The sequence below is a fragment of the Lotus japonicus genome, chromosome 1 (assembly GCF_012489685.1).
Source record: "Lotus japonicus ecotype B-129 chromosome 1, LjGifu_v1.2".
Lineage (NCBI taxonomy): Eukaryota > Viridiplantae > Streptophyta > Magnoliopsida > Fabales > Fabaceae > Lotus > Lotus japonicus.
The window spans coordinates 100,597,834-100,623,116 of NC_080041.1; the positions used below are offsets into that span (position 1 = coordinate 100,597,834).

The 25,283-nt window shown below is 36.5% G+C and overlaps 3 protein-coding genes across 9 annotated transcripts; all 3 read right to left on the reverse strand.

Annotated features, from left to right (window-relative positions):
• Positions 1-492: 492 nt before the first annotated feature.
• LOC130728426 (uncharacterized) lies at positions 493-6,672 on the reverse strand. Of its 3 annotated transcripts, none has more exons than XM_057579892.1 (13): positions 6,544-6,672; positions 6,108-6,342; positions 3,799-4,364; positions 3,626-3,715; positions 3,269-3,505; positions 2,651-2,878; positions 2,291-2,573; positions 1,870-2,201; positions 1,656-1,765; positions 1,456-1,559; positions 1,289-1,362; positions 1,103-1,199; positions 493-917 (listed from the first exon to the last, which is right to left on the reverse strand). In XM_057579892.1, the coding sequence occupies exons 2-12, from the start codon at positions 6,328-6,330 to the stop codon at positions 1,104-1,106; spliced, it is 2,343 nt and encodes a 780-aa protein (XP_057435875.1). In that variant the 5' UTR covers positions 6,331-6,342; positions 6,544-6,672; the 3' UTR covers positions 493-917; position 1,103. The 3 variants fall into 3 exon arrangements, with proteins under 3 accessions (XP_057435875.1, XP_057435876.1, XP_057435874.1); XM_057579893.1 differs by having other exon boundaries at positions 2,651-2,872; positions 6,456-6,603; XM_057579891.1 differs by having other exon boundaries at positions 6,456-6,603.
• A 1,931-nt stretch (positions 6,673-8,603) lies between these two features.
• LOC130728427 (2-dehydro-3-deoxyphosphooctonate aldolase) lies at positions 8,604-15,506 on the reverse strand. The gene is made up of 14 exons (XM_057579894.1): positions 15,296-15,506; positions 15,074-15,171; positions 14,456-14,552; positions 13,827-13,892; positions 13,252-13,311; positions 13,069-13,143; positions 12,868-12,952; positions 12,364-12,422; positions 11,541-11,585; positions 10,633-10,731; positions 10,433-10,480; positions 10,256-10,303; positions 9,668-9,732; positions 8,604-8,900 (listed from the first exon to the last, which is right to left on the reverse strand). The coding sequence occupies exons 1-13, from the start codon at positions 15,329-15,331 to the stop codon at positions 9,676-9,678; spliced, it is 873 nt and encodes a 290-aa protein (XP_057435877.1). The 5' UTR covers positions 15,332-15,506; the 3' UTR covers positions 8,604-8,900; positions 9,668-9,675.
• Positions 15,507-16,845: 1,339 nt separating this feature from the next.
• Positions 16,846-23,815, reverse strand: LOC130728428 (cysteine protease ATG4). 5 transcript variants are annotated; one of them, XM_057579897.1, is made up of 10 exons: positions 23,635-23,815; positions 22,322-22,500; positions 21,971-22,222; positions 21,800-21,885; positions 21,603-21,653; positions 21,079-21,458; positions 19,512-19,650; positions 17,619-17,674; positions 17,469-17,539; positions 16,846-17,372 (listed from the first exon to the last, which is right to left on the reverse strand). In XM_057579897.1, exons 2-10 carry the CDS (start codon positions 22,437-22,439, stop codon positions 17,158-17,160), a joined length of 1,368 nt encoding a protein of 455 aa, XP_057435880.1. In that variant the 5' UTR covers positions 22,440-22,500; positions 23,635-23,815; the 3' UTR covers positions 16,846-17,157. The 5 variants fall into 5 exon arrangements, with proteins under 5 accessions (XP_057435880.1, XP_057435879.1, XP_057435878.1 ...); XM_057579896.1 differs by having other exon boundaries at positions 21,971-22,240; XM_057579895.1 differs by having other exon boundaries at positions 21,971-22,500.
• Positions 23,816-25,283: the final 1,468 nt, after the last annotated feature.

The following is a 25,283-nucleotide window of genomic DNA, read 5'->3' on the forward strand; positions in this document are numbered from 1 at the left end:
GGAATATTTTGTGTCTTGATGGTTGTAAGAAAGCTTTTATTGATGTGGCTTCTATTTATCGGTATGGGCGGATATCATTTAAAAAATAAGGTATGGAGACCAGCTTCTAATGGCAGTTGGCAGAGATCCAAATGACCAATGCCTCCTATTGATATATGGTGTAGTTGAATGAAGACAAAGGAGTTATAGAGGTGATATTTTCCTTTGCTTTTGGAAGACGTTGGGGACATAACACAAGAAATAGGTGTTCATTGGAAGAAGAAAAAAAAAAGGAACATACTGGAAAGCTTCAAAGACAGAATCCCCCAAACAGGGAAAAGGGCGAATTAGTGAAAGCTCTTCATTGGGGAACAAAGTGTGCTTGATAGACAACTTGAAAGTAAGCAAACAAAGGTTGTAAATTCAAAGCTCAATAATAGAGCACGATAAATCAGGCATTGAAGAGTCTGAAAAAATGAATTCCTGTTCATGACCATGGCACTGGCAAGAAAATAATCAAATCCAAAGTAACATCTCTTTCACAATTCTAAATGTCAACCTTTTTTTACAGCAGGAAAAAATCCCAATAATCTTTAATTTAAAAGTAACATCTCTGGCCCTGTTTTCATTCCAAAATGAACAAAACAGGGAATAACCTTTCACATCAGCTACCTACATAGGGGACTTGCAAAATGAGGTTTAAATACAAACCACATGTTTGGCACTTGTTTTTCCATCTTAACTTCAGTACTTACAGCGGAAATTCAAGAACTTCAAATCTCCATCCAGAGCAGACCCAAGATATCCTCAATTAACATAATGCTTGGGTCATGACATATTGCCAACCAGGCAATTACTAAGCAATGTTCCTTTGTCTCCAAAAAGTGCATAAGCTTCAAAATTCCACATCCTACAGCAGCCTCTACTATATACTTAATCTGTTCATAGACAAATTCACTAGTGATCAGGTGTGAAATCATTGCTTTGCTGGTCATCCCTTACAGAAAAATATAGAAAACTTTCGAGGGTTGAGAAATCTCTCAAGAAAAATAGATTTACTTATTTTGGGATTCCCTGTGTACTTTACAAAATGGGATGACAAGGAGTTTATCAGATGGCTTACCTCAATAATAAGACCTAGTTCCTCCACCACCCATGTAACTACTGCTACCACTGCCGCCCCTGCCAGAATATATTGATGAATACGTGCTGCCTCCAACCTAAAGCACCAACAGGATAAAATGTAAGTGTCACAACTAGACAGCCATATAAAACACTATTTCCAATTAAGAAAAGCCAGTGACATTACATCACTTCCACGAGGTATGTAATCACCACCATAACTTGATGAATATAAGCCGCCGCCACCACCACCGAAAGAACCTGACATGCAATGCAACACATAATAAAGATGTAAGAGCAGAGCAAGTAAAATTTTGATGTTCAAAATAACAGATTATCTGCAACAATAACCACCTCCACCATAACCGGTTGCCTGTCGGCTGCTATATGTCCCATGTGAGTTTTGAATAGATATAGAACTTCTACTGCCACTATATCCCACAGTAGACCTTTCATGCCTGCCCATCAATATGTAAGGAATAACCGAATAAGTTATCAAAGAACAAGAGGAACGAGATGAGGGAACATATGAACCATGTTTAGAGGAAACTAACCTATCACCATAAGCGTCTCCATATTTTGAAGCACTACCTCTGTAGTCATACTCCAAACGAGATCTTGATTGGTGAGCATCAGCATCAGCATATCGTGGAGGAACATCATCCTGGTAAAAAATAATGGTTAAAAAAACCTCATTTCCTAAATCAAAACCAAAATAAGATTTAAAACAATTAAAATAACTTTTAAAAATAGTACTTAGTTACTTACTATAGCAGTATAAGGTCGTTTCGAGCCTGATAATGTGCCATAATCATGGGGGCGTCCTTCATGGTAGCTTACATGGGGAGGAGGAGGAGGAGCATGCCTCTCAAGACGCTGACCATAGCCATCATCTGGATAAACTCTCCCTGGTGCAGCACGAGATGTATTTCTATGCAGCTCAGGGTAGTCAGAGCCATGGGCTGGATATTCTCTAAGAGATGGATGCCCTTGAGAGGCCATCCTAGATCCATAATCAGCAGAAACTCTACTTCTTTGAGGTTGCAGATCTTCATGCCTACCATGATATCTCTTCATGCTACTTTTTGGATATGCAGGTGCTGACAAGACAATAGCATAGCATATTATCATAATTGCTTAAAGAAAGACTAACAATAAGTCTGCTAGAGGGGGGGAACATAATTCATACCAGCAAATCTCCTGTCATAAGATCTAGCTGGAGGAGCGACAGGCCTAGCTCTTACAGGCATGGACGCAACTGGGCGTCTATCTCTCAGACTAGAAGGTCGAATTGGAGGAACACGACTTCTAATTCTTCTCACCGAGGGGGGAGGAAGATTACGTAGTGCAGGTCGACTCCGTAAAGGCCTTGCCAATCTTCCAGTTATTCGGCCAGCGCGGCTATCCCCACGAACAGCATGTCTTCCTCGGCTTCTCTGAAGCGGTCTTGACAATCTAGCCCGTACTTTGGCCTGAAAGAAGCTGGAAGCATTATAAAATGCCATATTACCTGTTGCACAATCACATTGTATTTAAAAGTTAAACATACCTTTTTGTCACCTTCCCCTAACCATTTACTGGTAATGCTGTCAGCACATTCCACAGCAGCAGCATGTGTACCAAACGTAACAAATCCAAAATCCTTCCTACGAGCAGCTAGCATGTCCTTGGCAAGCTCAATTTTTTCAATCTCCCCATATTTCTTAAGAAGATCCCGGACATAATTTTCATCCCATGAAGGAGGCAGCGAATCAATAAATACAGTTTTAACCTGCAACTTAGATACACTTGATCAGTCAGCTACACCAAAAACAAAAGGCACTTGATTAACAAATATGAGTTATGTAAAGAATAAAATCCATGTTTGTCCATACATTAAAACTACTAAACTTTCATCTTCTCCACCCTCCAAAGTAAACTGGGTTAAATATGTATAAAAATATTAATCCACCATAAAAGTAAACCAAGTGTTCTTTTATAAGTAATCAGTAAAAAGACAGTCAAAAGATAACATCCAAAATACATCCTAGCAAACAAATGAGCCACCACCAAGATTTGAAACCAATGTAGATGATACAAATAGGACAAGTGATCCAAGGTCGAAGAACCATACTTTGTAGGTTCTACATAACAACCCTTGGCAAGGAAATGAGATTCAGAAAAATACCTGTTCCATAGTTTCATCGTTTGGGTCAATAAAGGAGTCTGCAAAGGAAACCTTTGCTGGCTTATCGACTCCAAACATAACATCTCTCTTCTGCAGTAGCCTACAGGCTTCCTTAGCATCTGAACGAGTTGAAAATTCCAAAAATGCAAATCCACGGTTCGTTCCCTCTTCGCCACCTTCTTCTAAAGTCAAATTCTCAAATTTTTTAACTCCATAATGTTTCAACTTCTTCTTTAACTGCCATCAGAAGTTGCATTCAGAGTTAGAAAGTCAGGCCTTGAAGGTGGCAAGAAGTAACACTACTAAGCATAAGTCAGGGCTTGAAGGTGGCAAGAAAGAGACAAAGATAAAACTTACAGCTTCCTTTTTCCATGTCTTGCATATGTTACCTAAATAGAGAGTATCACTATCCTGACATGGAGCAACACCACATTGTTTGCCATTAATCTGAAATTGTTGTCATGAAAACATGTGATTTAATACTCTAACAAATTAAAACCAGCTCCAATCATGAGAAGGTCAAAGATTACCACTGGATTTTTTAGCTCTACCAGAGCTTTTTTTGCTTGTTCAACAGTTTCAAAACGCAAAAATGCAAATCCCTTGTTCCTTTTAGTTTGAGGATTCATCATCAGCCTGACTTCAGTAATAACCCCAACTTTACTGAAAACCTTCTTCAGATCATGCTCAGTAGCAGCCTTGTCCAGGCCTCCAACAAATACTTCAAATTCCTTACGCTTCTTCCTCTCTTTTACAATTTCATGGTGTTCCTCTTCCTCCACGTCACCCAGATGCTCATGCTCAGACTCCTCACCAGCATGCTCCACCTCCTCCTCTTCATCATCACCCTCAACTTCTTCATAAACATATTCAACTTCTTCATCAGCTGAATCTCCCTCTTCTTCAACCACAAACTCTTCAGGTTCTTCGTCTACTTCATCTCCCACCTCCTGATCCTCATCTTGCTCAATTTCCTTCCCATCATAGTCAACTCCACCATACTCCTCAGCTCCATACTCAGGATCATTATCCTCCAAATCCAAGTGTTCATCGTTTTCAAATTCATCTATGGACTCCTTAACCTCCCCAGCATTGTCTGCCAGAAAATAAATGTTAATCATCCCAGTCAAAGCATACCTCACTTATCCAACATCATAGTATTTATTAAATTAGGGTAGTCGATAATCCATAACCAATCCTCATCATTCACAGTTCAAAGTATTTCCAGCTTCAAGTGATGGAAAATCTAATACACAACAGAAAAATAACTTGGGCAAATACAAAAGAAATAAAAAAGTCTACTCTCGCAGCACATCCACCCCATAGTATAGCCGTCCATCTCAAGTTGCCAAAAGACAAAAGTACAACAGAAGAAAGAATGGGTAGAACCACCAAATTATGATCTATCAAGAAACGCTTTTACAGGAAATTTCATTCCAAATTGAGCCAGGGAGTGGTAGATTACCTTTAGCTAACAAACTATACTTTCAGCAGCAGTTTCCTAAAACAATCAAATTAAGGCAGCGTTTGACAAGCGTATTGAGCTGGATGCAATAGCCTATTATGTTGGTTCCAACTTTTAAATGGAACCAAAATGCACCACTTTTGTCCATTTTAACTCAGCTCTATTTTCAATGCACATCAAATGTAGGGCAGAATTCATGACATATTAATTATCCCAGTATAACATAATAAGAAATGGTACTTAAGATATTTTCAAGAGAATAAAAATAATAGAGCTTTCATACAATTACACAAGAATAGAACCCAAATTCACTTGCAAGGTTTTAAATATCGCTCCGACACATCAATATCGTCCGCGACAAAATCGAATCGGGGGCCACCGATAACGATACAGAACAATATCCTGGTGGGAAGGAAAATCACACATAACGACCACAACGGAATGGTGTCGCGGTCGCAACATACGCCGCGTAACACCGTTTTGCCTGCAACAGAGACTGCCTCTCCATTTTTATCACCGCAGAGATGGTACGACAACAACTCAACTACCACTTTTTTGGCTTTGTGGTCTTCACAACACCCAGTTTTCACATTTTCCAGCCTTTTAGGCTTTGCGATCTTTTGTTGTCCCACCATGCTTCTCGCTGCCGGATCTGTGGTTTGTGGGTTGTATTGGGGTGATAACTTGGTGGCTTGGTTTTGATTAAGTAGTGGCTACGGAGAGAGTAAAGGCAGAAAGCTAAAGATTGAGAGAGAGAGAGAGAGAGAGAGAGAGAGACCGACACCTAAAGAGTGAATGGGGGCAGGGTTGCAAGTTGTGGGCTAAAAAAATTTGCATAGCTTATCAGTCAAATATGACCGACAAAAAACTAGGTCAAATAATGCTTCAACATCTAGGCATAGCTTAATTTGGTTTATGTATCAGGGACCTGCGAATAGTTATTGATTTATTACGTTAAGGTATGATGTTTATCACATTGATTCTAATTTCATCATCTTTATACTGAGTATCTTATATCAATGAAAAAAGGATAGTCATGAGTTATTATTATGGATCATATAGTATAAAACTAATGTTAGTGCAATTTTGTGAAAATTGTGAATAATTCACATCGCAACCGCCGCAACACACATTGCAGCAACCATAATACCCGCTACCGCGAAAACCGGAACCGTTACCGCGCGAATGAGATTTAAAACCTTGTTCACTTGATAACCATCTAACCTCTAATACAAGCAATTTAAGAACTTTTGATAAACACCCATGTCAAGTAACAACCCCAACATGCATCAACCGCTAATTCGAACAATGAACATATATCAGCTTCCTAGATCAGAATACAAAATTCCACAAAAACCATTCAAAGGAACTTACTTGTCACATCAGGCACACCCTCTGGGGCCAATTGGTCCTCCGCATCAATTGGCTTCTCTTCCACAACAGCATCATCAACAACTGGGTTCTCTTCATGGTTCTTCACAACCACTTCCTCAACTGGTTCAGGTTCCTGTTGCTGACGCTGGTTCTCCAAAGCAGCCTTTGAAGAAGCCTTCGCTTTCCTTGCCGCAGCACCTCGTTTCACTATTCTTGGAGGCATAATCAACGCTTCCTGTACCCGAATGAAAGGGATTAGATTCCAAAACAAAGAGAATAATTGATTGAATGCGAATCAGAAAACACTAAATTAAACCCTAATTTGCAGAAGATGGAAGGATTCAAAACCTAAATTATGATCGCAATTGAAGTCGAAATCAAAGTTAGAAGCGAGTGAAAGTGTTGAATATGAAGAAAAGGAGAGAACTTTACGTACAGAGAGAGAAAACAGCAAACCCTAGGTATGTAGCCTGAGAATCAATCAATAACGAACAAAGGGGAACACATTCAATAGAAACAGAAATTGAGACTACTATTCACTATTTATATTTCAATTAGTGATTAGTGATATTTTGAAAGAAAATCTTAAAATAAACATAAATAATTAGTAATTCTGATGCAGTATCAAAGAATTAGATTTCAAAAATATATCATGATCAATCAAATAAATTAAATAAAAGAGATTTTTATCATGCATCTTTGAGATTTGATTGATCGACACTTATCAAGTTGTTACAATTATTAAGTGAATTTGCATGTGTTCTTTTCTTAAATTCTAAAATCTTTTTCGCATGTGTTTTTTTAATTGTTAAAGGGGTGTGTGGTGCTGGGACGTGCTGGTTTCTGAGGTGTGGTGCGAGACACAGTTGCCCGATGTTGGGTTCTCGTGTTTCATTGGGAGTCGGAGATCCTTCGAGCGGAGCTCCTTGCTGTTCTCCATCGGTTGGTTCAATGTTGGGACCATGGCTTCCGTCGTGTGGTGGTGCATGCTAACTTGATGTTGGTCCTCTGCCTTCTTCAATGGAATGGAGTGTCCCCAAGTCCCATCATTACGCATCTATTATAAGCTTGATGTGCACGTTGCTGCAATGCGATTGGCAAGTGATGATGAGACATACGCTTCGTGAAGGAAAGATGGTTCATGATTTCATGGCGAAGAATCGAACAAGGTGCTCCTTGCCTATGATCATTTATGAGCATCCTCCGCCAAACGTTACGTCTGCTTTATTTGAGGACTACTGAGAAACGTTATTTTTTAAGACGTTAGCTTAGTGGGCCTGTTTCCTTTTTTTGCTTTTCTTTTAGCATTGATCTACCAAAAAAAATTGAGAAAAGAGTACATGTTACTTACTAATTGGATTAAAGTTATACCCACATCAGACGTAATTGTTTTGATCTACCTCCTATATTCATGGTATATTATAATTGAATATTAGTGCAAAACGAAATAATTGAATATTCATGGTAGATTTGCACATAAAGTTTTAGATTTGAGTGTTTCACACCTGATTTTAGAACCCGGTAGTTTATTGTTTACAAACAAGTAAATAAGTCTATGAAAGGGAGTGAGGGGTGACACATGAAAGAGGAGGTAATTTTGGGATTTTAAAAAGAAAGTAGGGTAATAAATTAGGTGAATGGGGTGCAAATCTAACTTCCTTTCACTAAATGTCCAAAATTTTGAATAGAAGCCTAGCTAGACCAACAAGAGATAAAAACCAAAAAATAAAGTAAAGGCAACATTTACCTTATGTTACTATAAGTGGTGCATGCACTATAAGAATTGTTTGTCCCAATAAGCGTGATATTACCATCTCATAGTCAACACACTAAACAATAGAGATTGATTAATGAGTTTTTATTTATTCATAAGAGTTAGGAATTAAACATCCAACCAATTGTTTAAGATTACATTTGGATCAATGAGAAATGATGAATTGAAGGGAAGTGTTATCATGTTGGGAATTGTAATTTGACAAATGAGAATGAAATGAGAGGGAAAGTGATGGAATTAACTTCATTAAATTCCACTATTTACCATCAATTTCCATAACTCCAAATTGGATGGAATGACATGGAATAGAAACATTAATAACTGACTGTAAAATTATTTTTCTACCTCTACCTAATATTATAGGAAGTATATAATATATTCAATAATATAGGAATACGAAAGTTATAATTCATTCTATTTCATCCATTACCCGTACCGTTGAGTGGTAAATTATTCCGCTCAATCACAAAATATCCAAATAAGGTAAATAAATTTTTATTTTGTTCCATTCTATTATGTTCCATCTGTTCCACTTCATTACCACTTCATTGCGCTCCATCAATTCAAATATAGCGCAATGGACGAAGTGTTGTACCACTACGTCAATAATATCCTGTTGGTCATAAAAACATGCATAAAACTATGTATAAGTTTTATTCATTAAAAAATGGCTTGAAAATGTTCTAGGAAAATGACCCCCAAAAAAGTTCTACGAACCAAAGTGGGATAAATGAACAAAGTTGTCTTAGAAGCTTTCCAATCTAGTTCGTACAATAATTAATCAGTAACCTACTTATAATGAATGTTTAATAGTGACTGACATGAGCAAGGCTACACAGGATCTGTGAAAACATAAGTTGGTAGTGTCACTACGATGGACAAACAAAGCATGGATCATTAATATAAGGCACTTGAACTTTTACAAGAAAGACAGCGTTGTTCTTAACCTTGAACAATCTTCAAAGACCAATGCTCAGCCTCAGGGTTTTCCTCATATTTAGAATAACTGAAAACCATACCTGCAAAAGAAAATCATGTTAAAGAAAAGTTTAAGCAATTATGCTTTAAAATAGGTAAAGCACTTCTTATTTCGTTCAAATCAGAATGGGATCCATGCCGTTAATGTGGTTTTTTAAACTAGTTCTAAATTATCCTCAATTTGTTGCTTTCCTGGTCATGTTTTGCTCTATAGTCGAGAAGCTTGTAGTCATTTAAACCTTGCTTGAATACTTGCATGAAGTTTATTTACAACTTGGTGATTGATCAATGTTAATTTGAACTTTAAGGATTACTTGTATGTCTTTCTAAGCAATTTATAAGTAAGATAATGATTGACTTTAATGCTAAAAAAATTGAGTGCACTAGCCCTTTGTCTAGTCCCCCTCATTTGCGGCTAAGAGACATGGTGGAAGGCTCTCATACCAATTGACAAGAACCTAGTGAGAACCATACCACAAAAGTAGTGGGAGACCCAAAGGCATTATAAGCCCCACATTAGAATCTCATACTTCCAATGTGAGACTCAAGTTTCAGACCTTGCAATTGGGTCCTAACAAAGTCTTTATCAATGAATATTTATCATTTACACTTTCTTTTGAAGGATATTTCATGTAGTGTGTAAAATCTTTGCTTTTACATCCTTCAAATGGTTTTAAGAAACTCACAGATACTTCTCAGTATATATATTGGTCATAGTTTTAGTCAATTATCAACATAAAGGATCATTAAGTAGCTGGAGAAACAAAAACAGAGATAAATGTAAAGTGAAAAATGAAGAATTTATTACCATTCTTTTTATTCACGAAATGGCGTCAGATCAATGTTGAATTGTTGCTTCCCTTTGGTGACCCTCTACAATATATCAAACTGGGGTTAGTCAAATGTAGGTTCAAAACTACAAAGCGAAGCAGAACATTCAAACTGTCTATTTTTCTGTAGCGAACATCGACCAGGGAAGCTAGAAAGAACCCTAACCATTTTCACACACCAGAGCACTCATTGACCAACCTCCCAATCACCATAGAATAGGGCAGTATGAATTAGATTATCATTGAAGGGTATTTATTAATATCTTTGATGACAACACGAGATTCAACCAAAGAGTTGAATTTTCTATTAATAATAAGAAAACTTAGTGCATGTTTGGATTCACGATGGAAAACCACGGTCAAGCTAGAAACACGGTGGACAGAAACAGCTTCCCTTAGCTTTTACGACTGTCAACCAAGATTTTGGCCTCACCGTGGTTTTCCTTTGTGTATCCAAACATGCACTTAATATATCATAGGCCCTGGGGTTGTCAAGGTTAGTTCAATTAGCTTATTGAGAGAGATATTACGCAACCTAGAACAATAAATTTTAAGAAACAACTTACAGAAATAGCTACAAGCTCTTCTAGTAGCTGCTCCAGGTGGCGCAGAGGCTGTGAAAAAAAGGGGGTTTTGTACATAGTTCATTAAATGCTTTATTTGACAAGCAACATCCAAAGGAAAATGAATGTTGAGGAATTGCTATTCATAAATCAGAACAACTATGATAAGTAACAACTCACCCACTGGGTTGGACCATCAACAGGTGCACTCAATGGATCATCATGCACCTGAAAATCCAAGAAAGCTTTTAGAAGCTCACTGATAGAGGCATTAAAATTTAAATAGATAAAGTTACTCTGTTAAAAGCGGATCCTGAAATCACAAGTATTTTCTTTAATACTACTAGAGAATCATAACTGGCATAAACTATTCTCTGTACCTCCATGAAGATCCCATCCACTCCAACAGCAACTGCTGTCCTTGCAATGCAAGGTATTAGTTCGCGAAGACCTCCACTTGCAACACCTCCCCCATCCAACTATACATGAAAGTAGAATTTTGATCAGAGTCAGATTATCAGAAAGTTATTTATAGAAGTCAGATAGTAAGATCTTATAGTGATAGGTGGGTTCAAAGTATCATGCGAGACTCCAATGTACAGAAAAAGGAAATACAAAATGATATTAATGAAGCATAGCACAGAAGCAGCTTTACACAACACTTAAGAAAGGGGGTGTAAAAGCAATACTCGAGGGTTCTAAATGATCTTCATGATTCAACAAAGCATAGAAGCCAGACATGAACTTTTAACATCATAAATCTTGAAAGAAAACTATGATCTGTAATTCCCCCAGTGAAATCAAACCAGTGACATGTTTTCATATAATACATTCACATACTAAAACATGCCCAATGCAAATATAAAAACAAAAGTGTTAAAATAAAGGGGAAAAGATACGAAAGGGAAAGACAGAAAGAGAATGGTCAATGGTCAATATAAGATTTATGTGTTTTGTTGTGAAATACAAAGAACTTGTTGGGAAGACTCACATTGACTAGAGATATGAGTATGGCCAAAAGTAGTTCTTACAAAGGGTAAAGCAACCCTCATCTCTAAGCTAACTTTTGGGGTAAAGTTAGGCCTAACCTAAATTCTAACAACTAGTATAAGGCATGATACTTGTCAACATTGATACTTCAGCAACAGAAGTTTATTCCAAATATTCAGTGATTTTCAAGAGCTTCCCATGCTAAAATAATATCGCATGAAACACAGTTCAGAACATGAAAAGGTTGCAAAACCATGCTAATATCAAATCAATGTGGGAATTAACAATATTCACACACCTTCTTTCCAGCAGGCTGTTGTAGCGAGTGTGTTATATCAGCTACCTGAGGCAAAACACCAAAATCAAATATCTGAGTATTCCAGAAAATAAACAGTGTGCAGAGATAGTGGCAAGAAACTTCACCAAAAGCAGATCATTGCCCAAAAAACCACTTAGAAGAATAGTTCTCTACAGTAAGGGGTAAAGAATGAAGTTCAATCACTCTTATAAATAAGCAAATAAATGCATGTGCTCCAGTATACTTAATTTATAAACTGAGTGAACTATTAAATTTATTTGGGATCCCAAGAGAAAATATACTCTGACTAAAATATCTATGAAAGATGAAATAGGTCCTTTGAAGCACACAACAATCAATTTTGTATATCAAACTCAGTAAAATACTTTTGTTTTAGCCTACTAGGGACATTACAAAATATTATTGATAAGAGTCATCAGTACATTAACAATTAGGTAGTATATCCAGCTCAAGTTAAACATTTTCAAGGACTCCGGAATAAGCCTTCTCCTACAGAGAAGGGAGAGATGCGAACACTGGAGAGAAAAAATGCCTCACAGAGTAAGCAATCAAAGCAACTTTTACTATATTAAAACTTAAAAGGTGTTCAGGTTGGTTTATTCATAAGCATTCATCCCATTTAATCAACTGAAATAGTTTTATGAAATAAATGGTTAGCAGACGATGCTATCAACTATCAAGAGGAGGTGCGGGAAGAAAGGGACCTTTTCCAATATATCCTTTTAATCAATAAGAATGGGTAGAAAGATTCAAACATTTTTATCCCAAAGAGAAGCATACTATAAAAGAAACAATTACTTACAACAGGACAATTGGCTTCTCTCATCCACTCCAGATTGCGTGGATCAACAATCAAATCATCTACATAAAAAAGGAAAATAATTTAATCAATCAGAAAACAAAGGGAAATTGATCTCGATGCTTACTTTTTAAGGCAAAGATAAACCTCAGACACACATTAAAGTTCTGATTAAAAGAAAGGCCAAGAGGGTGCACAATAGATACATTTTAACTTAAATTAGATAAGCTAAAAGAATACAATACTACAATGAAATTACAACAAGTGGGCAGAAAGAAATAACTAGCATCACTTGATATGGCTTCTTAAGCTAAATCACATCTTGCAATGCTGAAATGTGATTTAGAAATCGAAGAATCAAATGAAAGAAAAAACTGTAATCTATATTACTGAAATCTATAAAACTGTAATCCACATCCAGAAATTACTGATATTGAACTGTTCTTTCAAGATTACATATCATTGAAGAACATACAGAAACCTTCAAAATAGAAGTTACTAACTCACTGTAGCCAAACATGGTTCCTCTCTCACAAACCATCACATTAGGATTTCCAGCTAACCGAACCTTTTCAGCTGAATTTTCCATGACCTATATTGTGAAAAGAAAGAAACATATGAATAATGCTAAACAACTAGGACTTTCGTTCTGAAGCTTAAGTTATTTTTAATAAAATCGGAACTCATAAAGTTGGATAGTATACTTACAGAAGGAGCACAAAACTGGCCCTTCTTGATGTTGATAATTTTTCCGGTTTTGGCTGCTGCAACTAGAAGGTCTGTCTGTCATTTAAAGCAAAATAAATAAAACAATCTATGTTGACACATTTATTAGATTAAATAGCCAGCCAAATATAATGGATATTGAAATTGCATGTAATAAATAATTACTTGGCGACACAAGAATGCTGGAATCTGAATGATATCTGCAACTCTGCCAACTGCTTCACACTGTTGAAAACAACAATATGCATCAGAGGCAGATCAGGAGTCAGAATCTGAAATGTTAGTACCATGCTACCCTTGCAAGTATGTGTTGGAAGAATCAATTCAATCATGTAATATGATCGTATATCATGACATTATCACTAAAAAAACTTCTAATCACTCTGATATTCATATTTAAATGAGTAAAAGCCAGTTGTTAAGGAAAATATGAGCATGGTAAGATAACCAAGCTAGGACTAACAAGATATATGTTTTAAATGATGTAAATAGCCCTAGAATGCGTTTGGAAAAGCCTATTTGAGTTTATCTTATGGCATAAGCATTTATGCAAATGTTTGGATAAACTTATGATACGAGCTGCTTATGAAGTCTTTTGAGCTTATTTCAATAAGTTTCTCTACATATAAGCTCTTTTGACTAAGGCTATGAAATATTAACTCTCGACAACATGATCAAACAGATGAGATCATGAGAACAAATATATAAAAACATGCTTATTGAAAAAGTAAACATTTTACCTGAGAGGCCTCATGCACATCTGTCACTATAGGGATATCGTAGGCTATTTTAACCTTCCCCAGTATCTAAGAAAGAAAAAGAAAAAAAAAAGGAATTCATACAACTAATACAAAATAGATTTATCCAGTACAAATTTCTGTGATAGATATCGTTTAACATTGTTATGAAGCAATATTCATGTCAAAATACTGAATGTCTCTTGCCATATCAACACTTGTGCTAACAGCTACTAAAGGTTATTTCATTTATAAAAACTCATAGCAGCAGTACGATTGCATATCCTTGCAAATCATTACAAAGGACCTGGATGAGATTTCTCAGGGTCCTGCCACTAGTACGATGCTACCTCCAATAATATTTAACTTCAAAATATCTAGGGATAAATGGAGCAAGAAACAATGTCAAGGAAATTTCTAGGATACATGGAAAAAGTACCCTTTTAATGACTTGGCCAATCCCTTCGAGCTAGTCCTTCGGGTTGTGCTAGGACGAGACAATTTTATATTACTCGTATAACAGAAGTAATAAAAGCTTTACAGAAAACTAGTACAGTCACATGTTGTCGGACAATGATAACAACAAGATTCCTCAAGATGCAAACTAAAAAGTGATGTTATTAAATTCAAACCTTCAATCCCTCAACCATCCCTGGGCCACGAAATGATTTTGACGATGTTCGGTTAGCTTTGTCAAAGCTTGACTTGAAAACCAGTGGAATTCCCACTCTGAAAGACAAATATATACTCAAGATCATATCAGCTATCAACAAGGATAAAACCCAATATCATGTCTACTCACTACTGGACATTTTACTTTACAAGGTAAACTTGGATCCTTCATCTAAGAGTTTTTACACTATCATGAAACCATGTATTTTTCAAGTTAAACAGTTACTTCTCAAATAGTTGTTATGATATACTTTTTGAATGATGATAGTGTACAAAAAAGCTTATTGAATCTTTCAATATTAGGAAGGAAAAAACATTTAATTTCACACACAAAGCAGTTGGCTTCAAACCTATCATTGGCTCTACTCCTGTACCAATGCCTAAACTAGTTGTCAAACATTACTAAATGCTGATTACATTTCAACTGATTTCCAAACATTTCTTGTAAAATCAACAAGTAAATGTTTGACAACTTAACCTGCCTACATCAGCAATTTCTAAACAGATTTCCATTTAAAAACCCTCATTTTCCCATTAATGAAAAATGAATCAGAGCTGAATAGAGATAAGTAACATACTTAGTTGCAATACTCTTTATGTGCTTAGCCATACGCATAATGTGCTCTTCAGATTCAATCACATTAGGACCCGCTAGCAGGAAGAACGGCTCAGCAGCCTGGTGAAATTGAAAAAGAAACACAACCCATCAGAGAAACAAAATTTAAACAAAAATTAAAATCTACCCATGACCCACAAAAATTCATAGCCCAGAAACTCATGATCTGAGAGAAATCACGAACCTTGAGCTGGCTATAGAGCAATGCCGATGGATCCATTGAGAATGAAGCTGCTTGGAAGGAGAAACACGGGTCGAGAGAGATCTGTTGATGAAGAGAATGAGTGAAGGGAACGTACCTCGTACCTTGGTGATAGTGGTCGAGAGAGTCGCTAGTTTCAGCTACTACTCAGCAGCAACAGTAACAACAACAATGGTCTTCGTGTAAGAAAGGAAAAGATGCTAAAAGAACCAACTTTTGTTTAACCACAGCTAGTAAACTGATAATTGTTTTTTTTTCTTATTTTTTAAAACACTCCATTTTTTGTCAATTATTTTTTTTAAATAGTTTTTCATTAATCTTGACATTAATAAAATAGTGGATCCAACGTTTTGATTGCGAGAGGGTCGTGCTGCGTTTTGCTGGTTTGACTAACTCTTCAAGATGCTATCGGCGGTAGCTCTTTGTGGAGGCGACCTGGGCAGGGTGTTATCAAATGTAATTTCGATGCAGCTTGGAGGGAGGGGAACGCTTTTGGTCTTGGCATGGTGGCGAGGAATGATCGTGGGGAGGTGATGGTGGCTGCCACCTCCTATCCGGTGGCGTGCTTATTGAGTTTGCTTGGTGAAGCAACAACGTTCAAGTGGGCCCTTCGGTTAGCGGTGGAGCTTAGTTTTAGGCGTGTGTGTTTTTTAGACAGACTGTTTGTCACTGTTTCTGTGGTGAAAGAGAGGTTCACAGGGGTTTGAAAAAAAAACCATAGTAAATGGCACATAAAGTAAATTGAGAATTGAGATACCTTACTTGTTTCCCTTAAGTAAGAAACAATACAACATGAGAAATGAGAAAAGGCAGGGAGACAACTTTTCACTAAGAAACTAAAATTTAACATTCATTTTATAGAATTATAATAATAATTTACTCCTTTTATTTTATTTTAATGGTTTTATTAGGACTCTCCCTCTAGTGAGTGTATATAACAAATGAGAAACGTTAACATAGATTAGTCATTTCAAACCCAATTAACATAGACTTCTTAAACTTGTCAAACATGCTTAAATCATTACCATTAAAATAAAACCAACTACATATAAATTAACAATAAGTGTTTCCTCTCTTGCTCCACTTTAATCTTTAATGAAAGTTATGGCCAAGTGGTCATTTTTTAAAGCCTTCATTTAAAAAAAATCATGTCCCTATGCAGCTCTCTCTACCAAGCTATTGGAACTTATATTAGTTCACAAAGTGCTTTCTTCAACCTATATATACTTAAGTTCATTTCAAATGTTAATGTATTAAAAGTGTTCTAGCCTTTTCTAATTTCAACCCCATTTATCAAGGTTCATACACTGAATAATCACTCATGAAAGTGGTCTTTAACCCACCATCTTGCCCTAGTTATTAATATCCAAAGAAGAACACATGAAAATAATAGCAGTATTGACATGCCATCCACATGACCTCGCCAATATATCAGCATCGCAATGTTCAACATATCAGACTTTTTATTTAATCTTAAATGAGTCAAGTGTTTCGTTTGTGCTATCCTTTTATCTTAAAGGAAACATTCCATCTCAATATGAATTATTTTCCACCACTTATTTGACACTTCGAAAGTATTATCAACTACAAGTCTGTAGCCAACAAAAGGGTACAGGCAACAAATATGAACCAACTAGTATGAATGTACAACAAATAACTGGTTAGCTATATATATGAACAAATGAGCAAATGATTTAAGCCAAAGAATCATGATGAGTGTTCAAATTACTTTCTACAAGCCCTATTTAACAATGTTGGAAGAATGGAAGACCCAAGTCAAGCATCAAATAGCAATTAGGCTCATTAGAACCAAGTACTTCAAATCCATGTCTATAGCTTGGAAATTATAGTAGTTGCCAATCATCCTCATTGGTTCCTGCATCATTGAGTAGATCCACTCCATGGGAATCATCCTCTTGAAATCCAGTGTTGTCACCTGACACATCGTAACCAGCGTCTTGAAATGGGAAACTCCTAGACTGTGCTACAGTGAATAATGGTGCACCGTTTGATTCTTCCGCAAGCTTGGAAGCACGCGAACAGAAATCGTCAAAATCATCTGGCAGCCACCATAGACAAGGTGATGATGGTCAAGACAAAGCTTAGATATCAGCTACAATTATTGAACACATTAAACCAAAGTAAACCAGCAAACCTTTGTCTCGGCAGTAAAATCCAATGGCCAAGGACGGGTCAATTGAATCTAGGGGCATTTGCCTGACAATGCTGTTAGAATTTTAAATGTTAGATAAACAAATTATGGTTAACAACAAATATATAAAAGAAAGCCAATAGGAAAACCTACTTGCAATGGTATGATGAAGTATTAGGATCTTGGGCGTCCCCATTGATATGAACAACCTGAAACCCATTTAAGACGTTCTAAGTATGAATGCTTCACCAACCAACAGCAACCTAAACACTATGATTGAAATTATGCATAAACAGCAAGGAAACCTAGTTCATCATTGAGATTTCCTTTTTGTTCTTCATTTTTCCAGTTGTTCCTTTTTTTTTCCTTCTCTTTGCCTTTTCCCTTTACTATGGGCAGTTCTTTTTAAAATATATATGATCCTGTTTGGAAGAGCTTATTTAAGCTTATCTTATAACATAGGCATTTGTGCAATTGTTCGGGAGAGCTTACGTAAATAGCTTATATCCGATCTATTATTTTGAGCTTATTTTATAAGTTGCACAGATTATCTTATGAATAAGTTCTTATACCTAGAACCTTTTTGAGGTTATTTCAATAAGTTTCTCAAATTAGTTTTTGAATAAACGCTCATTTCCATAAACACTTAATTAAGTTGTTTACCCAAATGCACCTAGCCTTATATTTTAGTTTTTTCATCTATATAGCAGAAATCATCACAAGCTCTGTGGATCCCCAAATGCATATGTACCCGGAGTTTTGAAGAAATATAGCAATTTGAATATGTTTAATAAGAACTTAAGATAACTGTTGTAGTTGAGAGCCTAAGGTCTTATAAACCCGACATTAGAATCTCATACTGCCAATGTGGGACTCAAGTCCCATACCTTGCAATTGGGTCCTAACATTCCACCACGCTCCGCAGCCCCGGCGCCCAGATGGGCTGGCTGTGAACTAGCCCTTTGACGAGTCCTAGCAAACACTACAATGCTGGGCGTCACCACCTGCGCCACTCATTTGCAGCCGAGAGACATAGTGGAAGGCTCTGATACCAAATGTTGTACCAGAAAAATTACACTAGTACTTGGAAGAAAAAACTGTGTCCAAGTAAGAGCAACACCAAATGAAAAGGAGTCTCGAATGGAGTGTATACAGTAGTAAGAAATGAACAGAAGCAACAATGGAGGCAATTAGAGAGTGCCTCTATCACTCCCAGCCTAAGCCCAAGGAATATAACAGCCTTATTTCTCTCTTCAGCTCTACCCAAATGGTTCTACGCCCCTGCCACCTCAGCTGGTAGTTACAATCACTCAGGGGTATGTTCAGGTGCATCACACCTCTTATTCCTCCAGACATACATCTTTTCAAAATCAAACCCAAGTGACATAGGTTCCCAGAAACATGTTATTCAGCTAAAATGTAAGAAGATTCACAATGTTTCATGCCTAAATAATGTGAACTCTTGCTACCTTGAGTACATAACAAGTACAAGAGATCAGTGGAAATCATTCCATTCCTGAATCATTGTGCTTTGCCACAACAAAGCCAGAATGTAAGATTTTTGTAATCCAGTTTCACTTGTTAGGAGAAATACTTAGCAAGTTGTTGATTATTTTCGATTTAGCATAGCTGGTTGGTCGTATATATAAAGATTCAGAGAATTAATACCACATAACTGCTATCTCAGCAAACAATCCTGAATGATTCTGAATAAAAACTTGTCCTGATTTCATCAATAAAATCTATTAAATATTTACCAAACCATGTTTCAATGACATGCACTTTTTGAAAACAGAACAAGACCAGTTTCTTGGTTTTTCTATTTTAACTTTTTTGTTTCCTCTGAAAGCAAAACTTCATAGACTAGTTGATGACTTGTCAAGTAAAATTGTAAAAACACCATTAAATCAAGATGGGGTATAGCGTGCCTATAAATTTTTCATTCAATATGGTAATTAATATATAACGCATGACTACAAGTTTTGCAATTTCAATTATATATAATAAGGGAAGTAAGAAGCAATAACTTTGTCAATACTGACATACCGGCTGAACATCATGTGGATCAAGGTAGAATGCCTTTTCATTCTGAACACCAATTATGTATGTTGAAGCACCTGGTTTGCCACCCAAGATGCCAAGGCTCTGGGGAAATTTAAAAGTTGACTGCAATAAAGGAATATACCTGATAATAGTTTACAGATACAACTAATCAGTGGTTGCATTACTGTGGAAATGACCAACAAATTTAAATTATTTTTAAAAAAACTTGATGTACCAATCACCTATGAATATGGATAACATGACCTATTACACCTAATTATCACCTCTACCGCGTACTAACTCATTAGACAAATATTTTCAAACCAATTGTGATGTTACGCTACTATACAGGTACGCTTCAAATTTGAACCAAAGAGATGGTATTTTACAAGTATATGATGGATACAAGGTAGTCAGAAGCGGGATTTAGCAATAAAGCGTGGAGGGTCCAAAAGCGTAAAGCGCTAGCTAAAGCGTAGGCTTTAGCCGCTTTTGCCAGTTATATATATATTTATACTTACAAATATTTATATGCATATGTCTTAAGAATATCATACATAAAACACAAAACACCATAACTCATAATTGATCATTCATACATAAGTCATAAATAAGCTATAAGACACTATATAACCCATTCGAACAGTGAGAGAACAGAGTAATATTATAGCTATTTTACAATGTGACGAAACTATTGCTCTTAACTGAGAGAACAGAGTAACATTATAACCCATTCGAACAAGTGAGAGAACAGAGAGGTGCTCTTAAATTTTCGAACAACAGAACAGAGAGACAAAGTCGAAGGAAGAAATAGAAGAAGATTTGATGAACAACAGAAGTTTGGAATAACAGAGAGAGAGAGAGACAGGGTCGAAGAGGAACAAACTTGCAAATTGCAAGTAGCCGGCGGCGGCGGCTGTGCAGACGGCGAGAGAGACGGCGAAGAGTAACACAGAATCGCGAGAGAGATGCAGCAGTTTCAACGGGTGAGAGAGAGAGCCTCAAGATAGAAGAGGAACAATTGAAAATTAGGTTTAAAACCCCTAATTTTAGCAAAACGGGTCCAAAAAATCCGGAAACAAGCGAATCTGGCTGAAGCGGCAGAAGCTTCAAAATCACGCTTCTGCGCTTTCTCAACGCTTCCGCTGATTTTCGCCTTAGTGCCGCTTCAAAGCACAGCGCCACCTCAAGCGCGCTTTAGCGCTTCGAAGCGCACTTCTGTATACCTTGGATGGATAATTACAACATACAGTTTTTATCCACTGCGGAGTCTCTATCACTGTGATTCAACATTCATAACAGGTGCAACTGAAAGTATAACAAAACGGCTGTAAAAAAAAAACTTTAAAATTTCAACATACACTAAACCTGACTCTGTTTTATATTGGCTTTTTTTATTTAGAAATTAATATAATGGACACTTTAAAATGGATTGTTACTAGTATTATTCATAAAAGAATCCAAATAGCAGGGAACTTCTCTATTTAAATAAACCTAAAATACTAATAGGTTGAAAGTTGAAACGTGAATAAATTATATAATACCATAGAACCTTGAAAATGTTACACACCTTAGATTGACTTTATCAAGTCCAAGAACCAAAGGTACCAGTAAAAGTAGAGGTGTCCAAGCAGCTAGACCCCTTGAAAACTCGGAACACCGTCTGGAGGCATCTTCAATGCAGACAACTGGTGCTCCACCACGCTCCCCATCTTCATCTCCAGAAACAACATAAAGAGCCATTGGAAGTGGCTGTTCTCCATGGTCATTTGTCTCCCTCTGGTTACGAGCTAGAACTTCCCATGAGCGACACATGGCATATGGTCCCACCCATGACCCAACAGCAAGGCCATAACCTTTCCCAGCTTGAAGAAGATTGTGGATAGAAAAAGACGAAGCCTCCGAATCACCAAAATGTTGCAAGATGTCAAGATATTCTTTGTCAAGTGGCTGTATCATGAAAGCACAATAGTGAGTCAACCTAACGGCCTTATATCTTAAGACAGAAAAACATATAGATGTCAACATATAAGGAACAAAGGTAGAGAAAAAGGGCAACAGCAAATAACCCGCATTGCATATCAATCACCTGACCTTGTCAGTAGTTTTCCTCCACATTCTACCTAATTTATGAAAAAGTAATGCCTGAACAGTGAAACGAGGAAGCCATTTTAGTAGATTTATTTTGAAATAAACACAAAAGAGAAAGGCAAAAAATAACACATGTTATTAGAAGGAACCGCATGACAATACCTACGTCAAAAGCAATCATTACAGAAAAGGCATATTACCTGAGCAACAAGCATCTGACTGCTTCGAAGCATACAACCCCAATTGACATCGCTAGTATACTTTGAATCTCCAATAGCATCAAAACCTATAGAGTATGCATACTAAAATTTGTTATTCTAAAATCTATCATTTGAATGCATCCCAAAAAAGGTAGGATACACACAACAGACCTTTCCGATACGTTAATAGGATTTTTGAGGAAAAATCTTGCTCAAATGCTGCAAATACAATACTATTATCTACATCTCCAGTTGATTCCTGCTGCGAAAATTTATGGCAGACACCTAAAAGCCATATATCACCATCAGAGCTTGAAACGTCAGTTCTGCTTGACCCAAGTACACGCTCTTGGAATCTCCTCATTGAGCCAGCAGTAACAACTTTCCTCACAGCAGCAGCCCAACCACTATTTTGAGAATGAACTGCTTTCTTTTCAGAAGCTGGTGATTTACTATATGTTTCAATGACTGAAAAACCAGATGTAAAGAAGCTTGACCATAAGGAAGCCTTGGGAAACTTACTATCACTAGACCCTGCTTTCGAACAAGCAGGCACCTGAGAGTTATCTACAGTTTCAGTTGAGCTTTTAGAAGAACATTTTGCAGCAACAATCCTATCACAGAAAGCCTTCAATACCATTATGCAGCCGCAGAAAACACAAGATCTGTCTCATAGAAGCAGACCAAGATTGTGCCAATATCTGCAAGTAAAGAGGTGAATAATGAAACAACGACATAAAAAACCTCCAAAATATACAAGTTCATTATTTCTCATTAATCATCTGAGAACAGAAAACAAGTAGTTTTCCATAAGCAAACATATTCTCTGCAAGTGCACAGATTCAACCCCCCCCCCCCCAACTCTTCAGGTAGTAATCCACCTTGCCCTAAGCCCAAATAGGATAAAAATATCCTATGATGCCAGTGTTGTCAAATCTTGATCGCGGACCATCGGGGTGAGCCAAAAATCCGCTATTTAGCGACGAATAGTGCGCTATAATGGCAATAGCGGCATCGCGATTAGCCTAAAATCCGGTACGCCGCTATTCGATAACACTGTATGACGCAATCACCTAGAAGACAATTTTATAGCGCCCTCACTAGTAGTGGATCAGGATCCTCTCAAGTGGAAACCTCCTCATGTTGGAATTGCGTCTATCTCTCTCTTCATATGTATTAAATAGACAGGACCCTTGAATATATATGAAGAGAAAGAGAGACACAATGTTTCACTTGACATTGTCAAGTGATATAAGAGAATCCTAATTCCACTGGAACAAAGAAATCCTTCATACCATTATTTTTTGTGAAAAAAACATGGGGTATCTGTAGAAGTTCAAAACATTTTCCCCATCAAGAAAACAACTAGTATTCCTATCAATTAATAATTGAACATTAACCTTAAGTATCCTCCACCAAGCACCCCATATAGCCAAGGCTTCTTTAATCCCCAAATCAATTTTTTTTTTCTTAATATATAAGCAAATTCAAGCACCCCAAATCTACTACAAACCCATCTTAAATATAACAGAAACGCATCACGCAGACATGAAATCGAAACCCCAAATCAATTACATCATCAAGAGCATGAAAGACTATGAACAAACAGAACGAACTGTCAAATTTGAAAGCAGAAAGTGAAAGATAACGAAATCCAAAAAGGGAAGTCGCAGAGAGAGACCCAGATTGAGTAATTGTCAACGCATAGGAAACATCGTTTACGGGGAAGAAAACGACGAATCTCCGTTGAAAATAAATAGAATTTTATTTAATTTTAAAAAAGAGGGGTTTCGAAGAGAATAAGGAAAATTAAACAGCGGAGAATCGAAGCGTACGAGGATAATGTTTCGTAGCTGAACGAGGATCGAGAGATGATGATGATGATGAAGGGTGGGAGAATTCCGATCCTGAACTCAGCTATGAGACTTGGTTCGGACTCTAGTTGTTCTTCTCTCTTTCTTTGTTTCTTTCTCAACCTTCTTCTAGGTAATGTGTATGTGTGTGCAACTCCTAAAACAAAGAACGTTAAAGATCAAAGGTTGTTTTTATCAGGGATGGTGAATTTTTTTTTATCTTTTTCTTTTGATGAGTAAATTATTTAGATATTTACATTTAAAAGTTGGAGATGATTTAAGATATTATTTTTTTATTAATGTTTTGTTTTGGCTAAGAAGAGAAAGAGAATAGACATTATCATTTGATTTTAGAGAACATCTCTGACCATAACATTTATTAAAGTTTCTACACTTTATTTTATATCATTCTTTACAATTTCTTATAGTGTCACATCATCTAAACTATTTTACTAGCTTTTTACTTCAACTCCACAATCAACATCACACTTGACAAACTCAACATCACACTTGACAAACAGAAAAAGAAAAAAAAAACACCACACTTTAATATTTCGTTATTTATCTCCATTTTAATTAATTAAATACCTTAACATTTAAATAATAAATAATTAAATAATTGATAATTCAAATTGATAATAATTATGAAATGTTAGGAAAATAAAAATATCATAAAATTAAAATACAATCTAATTATTATTTTTCTCACGTCTGAAACGCTCCAAAATATGCTCCGCTAAGTCTGCTTGAAGAATTTTTAAAAAAAAGTTTGCTTGAAGATGACGATGTATATCGCTTTGATGAATATGTGCTCTCCTTTGTAGGTACGTTGCAAAGCCAGGAGGAGGCTCACTAAATATTTCAAAGCCAGGAGGAGGCTCACTAAATATTTCAGGTGTTGAGGCGTCATTTTCCGATTGATCATATGAAAAATCAATATTGTCGCCATACATATCTCGTTCATGGTCAACAATCATGTTATGCAATATTATGCATATAATATATATTTTTTAGTGTATTCATGTGTCAAGCTCGTGTTGGGTCACGTACAATTGCGAAACGTGATTGGGGTACTTGATAGTCTACTCCACAACTTTTCTTGCCTCTTCTAACGTTAGGTGACAACTTTCTTTTTTCTCCTTGTGGCATTGAGATTGTTTTGATGAACGTTACTCATTCTGGATAAATTCCATCGGCTAAATAGTATCTTGTGTCATATGTGGTTCCATTCAATGTGAATTGTACCTCAAGAGCTTGCCCTTGCAAAACCTCATTAAAGACATTAGATTGATTGAGAAATTTGATGTCATTATTTGAACCTGCAACACCGAAGAATGCATGCCAAATTCATAGGTCTTGTGATGTTATTGCTTCGAGAATGATTGTAGATTTGTCATGATCTCATCGACAAAATTGACATTTCCATGCGGTAGGACAATTTTTCCAAACCCAGTGCATACAATCAATGCTTCCTAACATACCGGGAAATCCATGTGCGACCCCTATTTCCATAAGGCGTGCAATGTCATTGTTGTTCAGTTTTTTCAAGTACTCTGGCCCAAATACCACATTTATTTCTGTAACAAACTTGATCAAACGTTCCACTACAGTGCTTTCACCAATTCGCACAT

Coding starts and splice junctions, on each gene's coding strand:
- LOC130728426 (XM_057579892.1), bottom strand. CDS start 6,330: ATGCCTCCAAGAATAGTGAAACGAGGTGCTGCGGCAAGGAAAGCGAAG. Junction 2,202..2,290: donor TTATGACAGGAGATTTGCTG/GTATGAATTATG, acceptor TTGTCTTGTCAG/CACCTGCATATCCAAAAAGT. Junction 1,560..1,655: donor GGAGACGCTTATGGTGATAG/GTTAGTTTCCTC, acceptor ATTGATGGGCAG/GCATGAAAGGTCTACTGTGG.
- LOC130728427 (XM_057579894.1), bottom strand. CDS start 15,331: ATGGATCCATCGGCATTGCTCTATAGCCAGCTCAAG. Junction 14,553..15,073: donor ATAAAGAGTATTGCAACTAA/GTATGTTACTTA, acceptor TTTGTCTTTCAG/AGTGGGAATTCCACTGGTTT. Junction 10,481..10,632: donor TGGATGGGATCTTCATGGAG/GTACAGAGAATA, acceptor TTGGATTTTCAG/GTGCATGATGATCCATTGAG.
- LOC130728428 (XM_057579895.1), bottom strand. CDS start 22,439: ATGGTATTGAAGGCTTTCTGTGATAGGATTGTTGCTGCAAAATGTTCT. Junction 19,651..21,078: donor CTTGATAAAGTCAATCTAAG/GTGTGTAACATT, acceptor AACTATTATCAG/GTATATTCCTTTATTGCAGT. Junction 17,675..19,511: donor ATCCACATGATGTTCAGCCG/GTATGTCAGTAT, acceptor AATGGGTTTCAG/GTTGTTCATATCAATGGGGA.